The 15,821-nt window shown below is 36.4% G+C and overlaps 1 protein-coding gene across 10 annotated transcripts in view; it reads right to left on the reverse strand.

Moving 5' to 3' along the window:
• Positions 1–15,821, reverse strand: part of LOC136840264 (uncharacterized) — a 270,094-nt gene that overhangs the window by 55,477 nt on the left and 198,796 nt on the right. For 9 of the 10 annotated variants that reach the window (XM_067106909.1, XM_067106901.1, XM_067106902.1 and 6 more), the window contains exons 2-3: positions 5,624–5,758; positions 4,973–5,137 (exon numbers count right to left, since the gene is read on the reverse strand). In XM_067106909.1, the coding sequence (XP_066963010.1) occupies positions 4,973–5,137; positions 5,624–5,758 (300 nt within the window). The remainder of the gene's footprint in view (positions 1–4,972; positions 5,138–5,623; positions 5,759–15,821) is intronic. The other variant, XM_067106904.1, reaches the window with a different exon arrangement.

Consider the following 15,821-nt stretch of genomic DNA (forward strand, 5'->3'; position numbering starts at 1 on the left):
GAGTTAGCTTTGAGCTCTCATGAAAACACCCGCTCCAGGCAGTTAGGTTTAGCTTTCACAGAAGCTTCGCCCCACAAAGGTTGTAGGGGGTTTGTAGTGTACTGTACAGCTGGTAACAAAGGTGTTAATGATTCTGGTTTGATCTCTGTGGCAGGGCTTCTCTTTTTCCTTTTAGTGATGGAGTTATGAACATATCTACCATTCACTGATAGACAGAAATGGAAGTAAACTTTAACAGTTTAAGTATAAAAAAATGACCTAAAATACTTTACACCAGTCTACCTAATACTTAATCTATACAAAAGACTACTTTTGTTTACTTAAACAATAATTTTGTTACAACGAGAATTATTTTTTATTCTGGGAAGCAATTTTACCTATTCATCAGATATTATTTCAATGATTTAATTTCTGAAATCTACTTACCAACAGATTTTTACGTCTTCAAACTAACCATTAGAAGCATCAGCACCAAAATATGAGATACAAAACCAGACTATCTGTGGATGTATATCTGTGAAATATTTCATCTCCCCGTATAATTTATTCAGTCAAGGTGCAGTCTTAATACCAAATGTACCCTAAGAGTAACTCATAGATAACAGGTGTTACCAATTGTAAAACATTTCGTTTTTAATCACATAAAGAACACTTCTCGTGTATACCCATCGATAATATTGAACCCTAATTGCAGTCATAATGTCCAAAAACATACCATTCTGTAGTCTTTCAGTGGGTAGAAGTAGGAGAGCTACAAGTGATGGTCTGCACGAGTCTGTACATAAGCACCTGTAAACAGTTGTTTGGATAAACGTACCCAGCTCATTTGTTGCTTGCTTTCAAGGCGAGAAAACATATGCATATATAATCTAAATACAGTAGTAACGTGCCAAGAAATAATCCTGAGGAAAACAAGAGACCACATTCCTGTAGTCAAAATAGTGACAATCAACAACTATTCAATTGAAACCTGTTATTAAAGAATTCAGTAGTAATGCTAATAAATAAGTGATGATTAGCAAAGCAAGGGCTACTAATCCTCATTTAACTAATGGTGTAACGTTTCCAATTCTACAGCATATCCAGTACATCGTCATCTAGTTAACTTAGAAAACAGAGTCGACAACTTAGCACCTATGAAATCACCACTTTACAACACACACACACACACACACACACACACAAAACAAAGGAAAAATATAATTCGGATCAATACCTCCATAAGCATCAAAGTCAAGTACACAGTCTTAATTTCACAGGGGAACATAACAAGAATAAGGTATAATGATACAGCTGGGTTCCCTTTTCTTAAGACACTGATTAAGAAAGCCATCAGGGTTAAGCAAGGGAATACTGCTGAGCCTACACTGCAGCAATGTATCAAATAGAGAAGACCACAAGAACAGCACCTGGCAGACACATAATACCTGGAATGTTCACAGTGACTGAAGTAGCAGGAGCAGGAGAGAGCACTGACATCAACTAATGAAGCAGCATTTCAAAGGTAGGTATGTCTAGTAGAAGATGAGGCTGAAACACCAACCACAAAACCCAAGAATAAAGACTACAGTGGTGAAGCAGCAGGCACCCTTTACACAGCAAGTAAAGCAGGATCACAAAAGACACTGGGGGATGTCATGGTTGACGATGTGCAGTAAGTATCAGTGCAGCAGATGTATGACTCTATGAGTTGGAACCTTTGGCCCCAGGTTAGTAGGACTGGTCCATAAAATGATAATAACAGCTTATGCAAAAGTGGTCCAGCATGCACAGCAGTAAGAGAAAACCTCACTGGTACAACCATCAGTGTGGCAACAAGGCAACAGTAGTCATACCAGAGCAGTTGAAAACTCATGCACAGCAGTTACAGAAGACACAATTAGTAGTGCAGCAAATATAACAGCAAGGGAAGGCCTACTTGGGGCAAATATCAATGTGATATTTCACATTTCACTTTTTCCCTCCTTTTATTCTCACATTTAGACAACCTACAGAACTGATGCTCATATATCAGACGAAGGTGAATTTCAAACAGTCTTCTGTGTTTATGTCCCTTTCCAGACTTCATTCCCAGCTTTTTTTTTTTCCATGCCCTCTTGTACTAAATTCCTTACAACTATCTAATATTCATAAAATTCCCCTAGAAATAATTCAACAAACATTAAATGCAACATTGCGCCAGAGAATCCTGGGGTACCTCCTCCTTTGATTGGGGCTTACCTCAAACAACAAATTGTAATTTTAATACTGATACTGGTAATCAATGACTGATTGTAAATTAACAGTGAGAATTTACTTTGCACCCAAAAGAACCTAGAGTCCTAATCTTGAGTTTTCACACAGTCTTGTACAATCATGCCTATGCCTCTTTTCTTTGTAGATAAATTTTGTGTAGATATTTAGGAAAATTAGTCAGATTTTTATTCTTTCATTCAAGTGAAATAAGCTTTCTCACAAACTGAGCTATACAGCAATAAATACGAATTACTCAGCAGCAAGTTTAAATTATTTCAGGGCATATGACACCTTCAGAGAAATAGTGAGGTTAAGGGCATGACCTCGGCGCTGCACCATACATGTTGATGCAATCACAAGACTCCTAAAGGTAAAGAGGTTTTTCTGAGCTTTAGAACGAAGGAGGTAGTGAGTACGCTAGGAAAGTCCCTCTTGTCTAGAAGCTGCCCTTTGTAAATCAGGGAAAAGTGTGTGAACAGCCACACTACACATTAGTGCAGCAGGCAAAAGGCAGCAGTAGCATAACAATGGATTTGCAGACAAGTCAGCAACAGCAGAAGCAGCTAGCAATGCAGAGGCTGGATTAAGCCTACATGAAGCAACCATCAGTAGAACAGGGTAGGCAGCAGCAGTGGCACATTAGATAGCACCAGAACAACAGAAACTGCAGACAAGGTCAGAAACAGCTAGAACTTACGACCTAGCAAGCCTGGGAAGACTCTCAATGATTCTTATATGTCACAAGGCAAATGATGGAATGAGCTAGATTGTTCCTTTCAACCGATGGTTCACAGGTGTGCATGCATGGACAGTCATCCATATATCAATGATGTTTTTAATCTTGAAGACTTCAGCTTAGCGTGCCTAGGGACAGTGCTTAGGGCTCAATAATGGCTAATGAGCTTGTTATGAGCAACTGAAATTTTAAACGCCTAAATATTGAAGTTTTCACATACAAATTGCTGAATCACCTCCAACCATAATAAAGCAATTAAGGCTCTATTCTGTACACCTTTAGCAAAGTTTAGACTCAGCAGCTGTAATTTAAATATTCTCTTTACTATAGTAAATACAGATTAAGTAAAGCCTAGAATAGGTAAAACTCTTCCCATTATCTAATTGCTCATTCTAAAGAGTTGCATTGGATAGATAGGGGCGTCTGCTTCTTTGTCATCCAATTATTCTACTATGAGAATATCTAATTCTAGTTCTTTCCTAAACTCACCTACCAAACAGATAACACAGAATCACTTGCCAATCAAAGCCGTTATTGCGAAAATACAGTCTTTGGGTAGCTGCTCATACCTGACCTTCCGATGGTTTCCAGAATTCAAAATTATAATGAGCAACATCATAAAATTCAAAATCAATCAATATGTTTAGTTTTATTAGTTTTGGAAAGTAAATTTTCTTTACCTCTTGCCTACAATGTTAAACCACTACTTCTACCTACCACCTACTCCTGTCATTGTGGTCAAACATTATGTGGATTTATAAAGATGCGTAAATCTTTTCTTAAAGAAAAATAACCACAAGCTCTAAAACTTTATTCAGTATCTGGTTAATCTGGCAAAAAAAAAAAAAAATCCTCATGAGCGGCATGTTCTTCAGTTTATAATTAAGTCTACAGGTCTATGGACGAAATATTATTGGCATCGCATAGAAGTCTCTGAGCTTTTGTTTCCAGTAACTGAATCTACAGACGGAAGTCTCTAAAATTAATTACAATTTTCATAAAGATACTGAACACATGTGTAAATTTCTTAATTAAATTGTACAACTGTGAAGTAAAATTTAAAATTAATTGAGATTCTTTGTTTATTGTAGTATGAAATAAGACCCTGTCCACTGGACATCATGCTTGTTGTAGCAGAATACAATTATATATAGTTCGGCACAAATAAAGACATAATCTTTCATGTCAGTTTTCTGCAACAAGGTTGCAGAGTAGTTATACACCACACTTCTTTCTTGATCTTTTCCTACAATGGCTGATGTAGGCAAATTCAAAGGGGGTCTTTTCACTGTTTTCAGCTAGAGCAGCACAAGGAAAGGACAGATCCCTATCTGACAGTTAAACAATTACATTTTACAAACTCAGATATATTTCACAAGACTAAAATGGCAGAAAAATGGGGATATCATCTGTCAGTGAGGCTCTGCTACTCGAGATATTAAACTTCTTCATAAGTACACAGCAGAATGCAAACCTGAAACTACATTAAATGTTTTTACAGAAAATAAACAGGAAAGCTTTCACATTATAGATGAATGGTAATACAGTAGCACGATATCAAGCCAACTGCAATCTTAAACCCTTTTATTAAGTAACATTCATAAAACCAATCGAGTGAACGGAAATGATCCCTGCTTGAGTTTAAGTTGTGCAACGTTGATGTTGTTCCTACAGCATGACTGATTACGGGCACAAATGCCATTTATTAGCTGTGAGCAAAGTCCTGCTCACAGCATCATCAATGGTATCGTATCGCCTGTTTTTATCTTGCCTTAACTTCATATATTTATTTGGGATTATTCAGTAGCTACTGGTGTCCTCATGATGACATGGAAACTCTTGCTAACACAATAAAAGGGCTATAAAGCATAAGTGTCATCAGCACCTTATATGAATGGTGAACTGACAGCCCCAACGTTGAGGAGCAGTTGCATTAATAGTTATATTGTTAATGGAGATGAGACTGAATAATAAAAAAAAAAAAAAGAAGTTTAGACTTACTTGGTAAACATAATGTAGGAATGGCTAAGCCTTCTAGGGTTTTAATCTCATATTCTTCCCTGCATATACATTCTGTGTAGTTGATAGTGTATTTTTGGCAGATGGAATGCCTGTCGAGGAACTGGCATTGTTTTTGATGAAGACATGGCTTTCCCAACAAAACAGCTGCAAAGGAGAAACGTACATGAGACTGTGAAGGAGGAAGGTAACGATGACAGATGGTGTTCAGGGATATGTGAAGCAGGCCTTGAAAGTTAGTTCTACATGGACATAACTGTAACAGCATTGTCAGAAGAATTATTTTCTAACACTAGATGTTACTGTATACAGCTAATTCTTTCTTCAGTAATCTGAATGATTGTTGTGCAATCCTCCGTATGACAAAATTATTCTCATTATTTGGAATAACAAGGGTTCTGTCACACCTTAGCTTGTGTAGTATTTCCAAGATAGCTACAACTTCCAAGAAGGCTCATTTTAAAAAGAAGTGATGCTTACAGTACGTGAAAACTTCCCAGTGAAAGAGAAAACTGAAAGATGTACGGTGAAAAAGCATACTACTTTCCCAAGACACGAGAAGTACCCCTTATGCTACTTTCCAATGATACACTTATGCTCTTTTTAGCCACACAAAAGACAAGGAGAACTCACGTTGGAGGCAGTAAAGGTGATCTATAGCTACGGGGAAGTTTTGGTCGCATTTGCAGGTTTTGGTGCTGTTGTCGCAGATCGTATGGGTATCAGAGGAACATTCATCCTCACAGGGGTCGCCAGGTCCTCTCCGAGCTTAAGAAAAAAAAGTGGCCCATAAGAAAATCTGACAAAAAGGCTTAACTGTGCAGCTGGTGCTTCAGCTGTCGTTAGTGAACTACTGTAGAAGAAGGCCAAACTTGAAGTTCAAAAAGAGAAAAAAAAACTTTGGCAATGAAAAAGTATTGTAGTTATGATAAAATTAACAAAATTATCAGCAGTTTGTACCATAAAATACTTGCGTTACTTGCTAAAAAAATATGCATAGGGCTAAAAGTAATTATAGAGAGTTGACAAACTGACAGGCAGAAAAGAAAGAAAGCCAATATTAGATCACAAAATAAGGCTCAGATTACATTCCACAAGAGTAAAATGTTCTCTATATGGCCTGAATCCTCAAAAACGTATGATTCTAAAATGCTTCTGGCAAACCTTAGTTCCATTGCAATTTTACCAGTGGCGTAACTAAGATATGCCTGATTGGATTTTAATGAAAAATGAGTTTTCTGACAGCATTTCAATGCTCTAGGGGAGTCAACGGCATCATGTTTACATTTGTAAGAGAATTAAGACTCGCCAAGTTTTCTATAAAAAGTTCTAGTAGAAAAATAATAGCTCGGGGAAAATCCAGATAAGGATTTTTTGGTGAAAGGGAATAACAACTTACATAATTTTGACGGACGAAACCTCGCTGTATAAAACAGTATCTTCACTGGTAGAATATCATATCAAAAGGAAAGAACTTTTGTTTGAAAACGGTTGATCCTCAAAAAATGGAATGATAAACACAAGAGGCTTCTTCCGGGACGCAGCATAGTAAATGAACTGTGTATTCCCCGATTCATCTCCCTACACCTCAGCACTTCCCCATACATAGTCATACATATATTTCTGATTATTGTACAGTGTATTATATTACACGAAGTCCAGAAATAGCTATACTGATACGAGTCATCCAAAGCTCCAGTACCAATTCGAAGAGTTGTCCAGTGCAACCAAATTTGCTGAAGAGCAGCATCAATGTGCAGTTAATGTGCCTCGCTGTCGAACTTCTCAGTTCCAGAGGTCCTTTATTCCTCACACTGTTGGACTGTGGAACAGTCTCCCTGAGGTGGTCGTGCAATAGGGACTTCAAAAGTTTAAGCGAAGATGCAACGCATTACTACCTTAAAACAGTCTTCCTTGTATTTTATTAATTTACCTGAATTTTATCTATTTATCTATTAATATGATAATTTATTGTTTCCTTTTCTAATGACTGATCTCTTTATTCTGTTACTTCTTTCTAATGAACACCGTATTCTTTGGAAGCTTGAACTTCAAATCAATGGCCCCTGTGGGCTTGTTCCATATGAATTTGGTTCATGGTCTGAAATATAATAATAATAATAATAATAATAATAATAATAATAATAATAATAATAATAATAAAATTAATAAAATTCTTTATGACCAAACGTATCTTACTTTTTCTTGACCTTCAACTTCATTCTGACTTCAGCACTCCCAACCTCCTCAAACTTTTTACCAGCCTCTTATTTCATTCTTTTTTTTTTTTTCTACCAGTGATTTTACCCTATAATACTTCATCCAAACTTTCACCTTGTGTTAACCCAGCTACTATCTATCTTTAGACACACACACACACACACACACACACATATATATATATATATATATATATATATATATATATATATATATATATATATATATATATATATGTATGTATATATATGTATATAAGATACTAAGCAACGGTTTGAATCTTGCCAGAGACAAAGCATTGATACTTTTATAATTTCCCTTGGATGACAGCTATTCCCAAGCTATAGTGGACTGATATTGAAAGATATTTGTGGCTTAATATCCGTGAACGTAAAGTCATGCATGTATCAGGGGACAAAAATTTATACACACACACACACACACACATATATATATATATATATAAATAAATATACATATATATAAATGTTACGCAGCTAAATTTCATGATGCAGTACAAATTTGGCTACATACGTTGTCTATACTCTTAGCCCATTGGTTGGGGCTATTTCTGATGCCAATAAAAAGAACAATGTTGACTTGATAAATAAATTGAATGTTGTACAGATTAACAGTGAGTCCAAGCTTGTGAGTTCTGATGTGGAATCATTATTTACAAAGGTACTTATTGATGATCTGCTTAAACTTTTATCAGTAATCTGAAAGCAGACAGCTGGTTTTCATTTTTCCAAGAAATTTTAACAAAATTGATTAAAATATGTGTAAACAAATGTAAATTTGAATTCAACAATAAATTTTACTCTTAAATTTTTGGTATGGCTTTGGGTAACCTTTTACCTCCAGTTTTAAGCAATTCGTATTCTGCAAAACACTCTAATTAGTATATGAAGCGTCATTTTGCAGTAATTCCATCATAACCTGGTATTTTCCATTTACTAAAATTCCTTATTTCTAATTCCACTTCAAACATTTTATTCACTCATAAAGACATTCCGGTCGCCATCAGCTATATCAATCAAATTATATATCTTGTCAAATAATATATATACAAATCATACATACATATATATATCTTGTATATATATATATATATATATATATATATATATATATATATATATATATATATATATATATATGGAACTATTCAACACATGAGCACGTATTTCAAATGAAAGGCAAGGGTGCTACCAATTAATCCACAGAAGTCATAAAGAAGTTGGAACCTAAGTACTTCTGTATACCTGAGGTTTTTCCTACGCAAGTACAGAAGCACTTGAGTTCAAACTTTTCTGTGCCCTGTGTTGGTTATTTGGTAGGGCCCTTGACTTTCAATTGAAAACCTGAGTTCGATACCAATGAGTCAAAAATTTTATATATATATATATATATATATATATATATATATATATATATATATATATATATATATATATATATATATATATAATATATATATATAAATAAAGGCAATGCCACAAAGGAAAGAGAAACAATGACCTTGCAGTACTACACTGTTTCTCTTTCCTTCGAAAGAACTGCTGCCTTTATTTATATATTCATCACGTTCCATATTTTCGTGATTCATTTATACATACATACAAATATATGTTGGTTTTGACCCACCATAGTCGTCAATGCTAGATACAAAATTCACGGTATTAGTCATCAAAGGGTTTTAAACATATATATATATATATATATATATATATATATATATATATATATATATATATATATATATATATATATATATATGACGACCAATTTTTCTCAGCAGTCTTTAGAGACTGGTAAATGATCTTTGCAGCATTTACGAAGGACAATGTGTACTACATGTAGAAATAAAAATATTAATTCTGTCTGCTGCAGTTTTCATACACTTGAGCAATAAAACTGACCAATTTTCCGACGTTATGTGCCTTTCTTTCCACGATAAATTTAGTTTTCCTCTCTACAGGCAGAACTAATTATTATCGTTCTTTATTCATGGGTCAAACTGACAGGCAGTAAAATTTGACAACAGTATGCTAAAATAATTTTCATCTCCAACGCTGTCATCCATAGGCATAATCATATTATTAATAATTAATAGCCTGATAACTAACAGCCAATATTTAATAGTCTGTACAATCATTTCATTAGATTTTAAAATTTACTGCATCTGATACTATTAATAGGGATATAGTACAATTAATATTGTAGTTTGCACTTTGCCGGGATGTATAAATCTTGCCGTTGCCAGTACTAGTGTACATGCCGGCTTGCCCCTTCTGGTTACTTCTTATTAGACTAAATCTACTTTGGTAGCCAAATTGTTGCCTCTTAACATATTCTGGACTTTAAAGTCTGTTGCAGAAACTTAAGCTCATACATATCAAGAGGTTTGAAAATGTACTTTGGCAGAAAATGCTTGTTGAATATGCTGGTTTGCTTTATCCCTTCTGCAGTTTCTAACCCAAGTATAGTGGTCTTGATACACGACGTTCCCATCAGAAATTATTTCCTGGCTTACTTTCGGGGTTACGACGCGTGTAGATGCCCTCCGACGGAAGAAATATGGCTGCAGAATAATCATCTAATAATGCCCAATGCAAAAAGTAAGGTTTTCTTATGATTTTTGACGATTTTCGACGATTTTCCGGCTTGACGATTTTCTTTGTTTTTGTGTATTTGTTTTGTCGGAAATTTTAAACACAAAATGGACAAAAATCAGTCCTGAATCTCACATGTCACATATTATTAACAACAGGCTTCCTACACTGACCTGCAGACATTTTTAAGACATATTTGAACCTAGGAGGCTACTCATATATCTTACAAGAGAAACAGAGAAACTAGTTCCTCATTGGACGGGTTGGTATCGTTCTCGGCTAGCACTCTGCTGGGCCCGCGTTCGATTCTCAGATCGGCTAATGAAGAATTAGAGAAGTTTACTTCTGGTAATAGAAATTCATTTCTCGTTATAATGTGGTTCGGATTCCACAATAAGGTGTAGGGCCCATTGCTAGGTAACCAATTGGTTCTTGGCCATGTAAAATAAATCTAATCCTTTGGGTCAGCCCTAGGAGAGCTGTTAATTAGCTCAGTGGTCTGGTTAAACTAAGGTATACTTACAAGAGAAACTGTTCATTTAATTACAGTACAGTGTACATGTAATTACAATCTGCATTAATTCATATTCATACAGCTATGATTTAGGGGAGAATACACTGTACGTACTGTACAGAACCAGATCAAAGCATTTGAACCATGACATAGAACTATTTGTACAGCTTCAAGTGTAATTATTACCAGGAGGTACATATATAAAGCCATGTAACATGTCACAGTCATACTGACCTGTATTCAACATACTTATTTACACTGTACAGTCTAAGTTAGGCTAGCCTGTAAGAATAACTTAGATTTCAAAGTTAGCCAAGACTTGAGCTGCATTTCATAGTCTGTGGAGAGGGACAGATAGAAAAATCAGCATTCCTGAAGGTTATGCCAAGTTAAGCTACCTTTGCTAAGCTAAGGTTAGGCTAGGTAGGCTACCTTTGGTTATCTGATGATCGACCCTGGTAGATTAGCTAGTTGGTAAAGTTTACTTCTAGACTAGCTTTTTGGTCAAGTTTGCTTTTAAAGCTATGATGTAGTCTGAGTTTGAAGTAACCTTTAGGGTAAAAATGATAATAGTACAATTGAAGAATACTACCTTTGCATGTCTTGGCAGATAAAATTCAGCCGAGTCCTATGCATACCAGGAGGTTTGAGAACTTATTCATAACATGGCAAATACAATTATAACACTTCATTAACACTTAAACCTGCAGAGGCATAGAGCTAGGCCTCATGATACTATGTGCATTATAGTGCTAGTAGTAGGGAAAATTGTCAGACCATGGTTATATGGAAAGACAGTAACCCTACATGTTAATTTATTAGGCTATATGAATTTAATGTCAAACAGGCTTTAATAAAAAGCTTATTACAACATTCATTATTTATTAGCTTAAAAAGCAGGTAGGTGTTGTCACTGGTGTGCTGGCACACACGTCTGTTTTCATATGCATCCTTCTATTAGACTGCTGCCATATCCGTTATTATTTAGGAGCTGCCTAACACGTTCCAGCTCTGCGTCAGTAGATATCCATAAGGAACAGTGCATAACTGCACGTCTCATGTATGCAGATACCACAGAGCGTTAGTAAGTGCCAGGGCACTCCCCACGGTTGTTTAGGCACCAACGCACATTAGTTTCCTTTTGGTACACGGTAGTATTGTACCTGGCTCCTTCCTTCTCCACATATTCAATAGTGAAGTTTAAGCCAGAGTTCTTCTTCAAGGCATACTGTAGGCGAGTGGCTTCTTCGTCAGCATCGATGACAATGAAGATATCGTCTACATATAGGACATGTATCTTCGGTTTCAGATGGAAATTCAAGGTTCTTTCATCGACATGTGAATATATATAACTGCCCATTATTTTGCTGTCAATTATTCATTTTGCCTTTATTGGAGAACTGGTAATATTACTCCATTACGTAAATGTGACATGCCGTAGCTCTAGCCCTACTGCTTACTGTGCAATTTCTGTAACTCACATATAATCTAAAGCTTTTGAACATATTGGAAATACGTTAGAATGCCTATGATGAATGTAATCACCTGTTTCCTGGTTTGTAGACTTGCTTTCGCAATGTCCTGAGTGCTCCTGATGCCTTTCTTTCAAATTCCAGTGTGGTGCAGAAATTCCTAAATGTTGGTCATACAATTTGTATGACTGGTTTTGATTTTGTGCTGCTTTTGAACGTGTTAATCATGAGGCAATTGCTTTCGAGCTGGGACAGATGGGATTTGGTGGACCATTTCTCAATGTTAATAATGAATTTTTAGCAAACAGATTGCAAAGAATAGTCGTTGACGGGCTATTTAATGACTACAGGAATGTAATTCATGGAGTCCCCTGAAGTGTTCTTGGTCAATTACTTTTTATACATAGTATATGTATGACTTGTGTTTTAGGTTTGAAAACAAGTTTACTGCCTGTGCAGATAACACTGCTCTCTTTGTATCGATCTCGATCCCATACAGAATGGTGGTTGCTGAATCTTTTAACTGAGTTTAGCTAAAATTAGTGGGTTGTTCAAATCATAATAAATGAAGTTAAGCACTAACAAAACTCGAAGTATGACTAATAGCAGGTTTACGATACTGGATCTCTCCCGCCCAGACCTTTTCATGTTCCTTTAACTACATGCAACTCATTTAAAAATTGCTTGTGTCATTTGTGATTGCAGAGAGGGATAACGAATCTCCCCAAGATGATCAGCACGCAGTAATCATTGAAGAATTTCCATAATGAAGTAAAGCTCATGGAAGATGTTAAACTAAATGTTTTCGGACTCCACGGACATCATACATGAGACGTGCAGTTATGCACTGTTCCTCATGGATAGCTACTGACGCAGAGCTCGAACATGTTAGGCAGCCCCTAACTAATAAAGGATATATGCACTAATGAGTAGTAAATCAGAAAATAAGATCAGCTCAGCTGCAAGTATTCAGAGTACAAAATCGGAGAATGAGAACAAGAAAACAATCGTAAAAATCTACACTTCCGGCTATACTCGGCAGAAACTTCAGTACCTCTATACTTCAAATCAGATGCAAAGGAGATATGCTAGTAGCTAAAACTGACAGTGACTGATACGATGTAGATGTAACCTGATACCTCTCTGAGTGAGAACTGAACGGTGCAGCCAACACAAACTTTCATTTAATTCATCTATTCAAGACATGGCCACACTAAAATCAAACGGATAAGAAATGAATGATCCGGCTCTTGAAAGATGGAATAGCACAGGAATCAAGAGAAGAAGAAGAAGAAGAAAAAAATACGTATCACAGATATGCTCCAACGATCGCATGAAAAATGTGGTTTGTATTGCTGTTGTTGTTCATTACGCTGGCCTTATGCCAGCATGGTCCCTTACCTCATTAAGCAGCCTGTAACATCTCTTAGAGACATGTGGAAACTACAGGTCACATTCACCTAGTCTGTGGAAATGCAAGTCACACGCCATGAACTCTAGAATTTCCTAATTCACAAATGTTTTGCGACGTGTTATCCACTGACAACGTTTCATACAAATTCAGGAATGAAATGCAGAAATTTTTCCTTCAAGCCTGGATTCGAACCTGGGTGAGGAGAATTATATAACCAGAGTCATTTCTGATAGTGGGTTAATGTGGCTTTTCTTAGCAACGTTCATTTCAAGGTGTGACATCCCTGCCTACACGAGTTGGGGTAGAAGAGACTCTTTAGCCTTGGCAGGCAACCCTTTTAGGAGAAGGACACTCCAAAATCATACCAGTGGGTAGAAGGGACCCTTTAGCCTTGGCAGGCAACCCTTCTAAGAGAAGGTTACTCTTCAAACCTTGTTCTCCAACCTTGGACTGTGCCAAAGCCATTGTACCATGGCCTTCCATGGTCTTGAGTTTGAGTTCCCTTGCCTGAGGGTACAATCAGGCATTTAACCTCTTTTTCGTTCACTTTTTTGTTTTTTCGAAAAGTGTGTAGGACAGGCTGATGAGAAAGCAAAAGGTGCTTGGTGGATTATCAGGAGTGTGCCTTCGTCTTTACCTAATCTTTTCCTTCTGAGTGTTTTATTTCTAAATCCATCCTGACTGTCGTCCCCGAGTTGTTGTGGCAAACTTTGCGGATTTCTTTTGCCTTACAAGGTGTGCTGGCTCCACCTTGTCGACCAGTTACTTCCGGTGTTTCTTTCAATGATGTATGGTGACGTTTATTTATACTCTCAACAGAATTTTTGTAAATAATGTAAATACTGTTATTGCTGATGGTGTTGTTGTTTATTGTTCTGTTGATTTTTACAGTGTTACTATTGTTATGAGTCTATTTATTAGTTTTGATACTGATTTCATGTTGTTAATTTTAATTCTTTTTGGAGACATCCGCCTGAACCCTGGCCTGTCACTCATTACAGTAAGAAAAATTGCAAAGTACTTAACTAAAAAATCCAGCGCTTAAGGTAAAATTTTCTTGATCTCCAGAGTTGTGCCCATAACTACAATTTGATGTTTTTATCTAAGACTCTTGTAAGTAGCAACAAGTCAAAAGCTAAGTTTTAAATTCTGGGGTTTGATGGCCTTGATTTTATTCATCGTTGTAACGCACCACATGCGCAAGGTATGGCTGTATACACTAAGTCCGGACAACCTATTTGTTGTCAGAAACATTTGGAGTGTAATTGCCATGAAGTTCTTTGTTTTAAAATTTTCAGTAAGTTCTACAATGTTTACGTATTTGCTGTTTACTGCAATCCAAATATTGACGATTCTATATATGATTGTCTTTTGGAAAGGATTAGTATAGCTCAGTCACAGGATTCAAAAGCTTCAGTCATCATTTGTGGAGACTGCAATGCAAAGCACAGTGAGTGGCTAAATTCAAATTCCACGGACTAACATGGCCAGTTTGCTCTTGAGTTCTGTGTAACCTCGGATTTTGTCCAGCTAACTGAGGAACCCATGCATATTTCTGGTAATAGATTAGACCTCGTATTCACAGATGTTCCAGCTATTGTCAAGTTCAAGGTCTGTGAATATATTGGCACTTCTAATCACTGCGCCACTGAGATGAACATATCTGTCAATCAGTATGTTTCTAATTCCACCACTGGAAAAATGGTCAGGCTGAAATCCAGAGCCAATTGGGATTGCATTATTGAAGCTTGTCAGGTACTAAATATTTCAGGTGCTATATAAGATCCTGATCCCAAGAAGTTAAATGAAATACTGATAGCTATTTTAATAAGATATGTCCCTAAAAAGGTCATCAAATTTAGGACAAATGACCAGATGATACATGTAGACAAGCTTACCATGACAAACAAACCAAATTCAACGCATGGAGACAAAATCGTTCAAATGAAAATGACACCATTTTTGTCGAGCCTCGCTGCGCTGCAAATAAAACTTACCATACAGCCGAGAGAAATTACAATAATTCCTTGAAGAGGAAACTTGAAGGAATTACTCAACCTCATCTGTGGTGGACCACATTGGCTTCATCTGTCTTCGGGTTAGGCTCATCTTCCATTCCACCACTACTAATGGTAGATTGGTTACTGGCCCTACGGAAAAGGCTGAAATATTTCACAGAGCTTTTAAAGCTAAGCAATCAGCTGAGGATGTCCCTTCTCCCTGATACTTGTCATCCTGAACCTATTCTTACAAAATTTGCATTTCACTCCAGGGATGTTAAGAAAATTCTGGATAATCTTGATAGCTGGGGTGAAGATCCTGATGGTTTCTTCCCTTTGTTTTTTAAAAAAGTTTCTAGTGTGTTGTCTCCCAAGATTACTAGCTTCTCTAGAATTTTATGACGACGTAGTATCTTTGCGGATGAGCGCAAGCTTAGTAATACAGTGCCTGTTCCAAAGAGTGGCATACCTGCAGACTGCAGTAACTACAGACCAATCTCTATTCTCCTTGTGCCTTCCAAAGTTGCAAAATAACTCATTTTTAAGCCACTATATAAGTATGTGGAATCTAAAGGATTGTTAGCTGATAGTCAATA

The sequence above is a fragment of the Macrobrachium rosenbergii genome, chromosome 7, assembly GCF_040412425.1.
Source record: "Macrobrachium rosenbergii isolate ZJJX-2024 chromosome 7, ASM4041242v1, whole genome shotgun sequence".
NCBI classification, from domain to species: Eukaryota; Metazoa; Arthropoda; class Malacostraca; order Decapoda; family Palaemonidae; genus Macrobrachium; species Macrobrachium rosenbergii.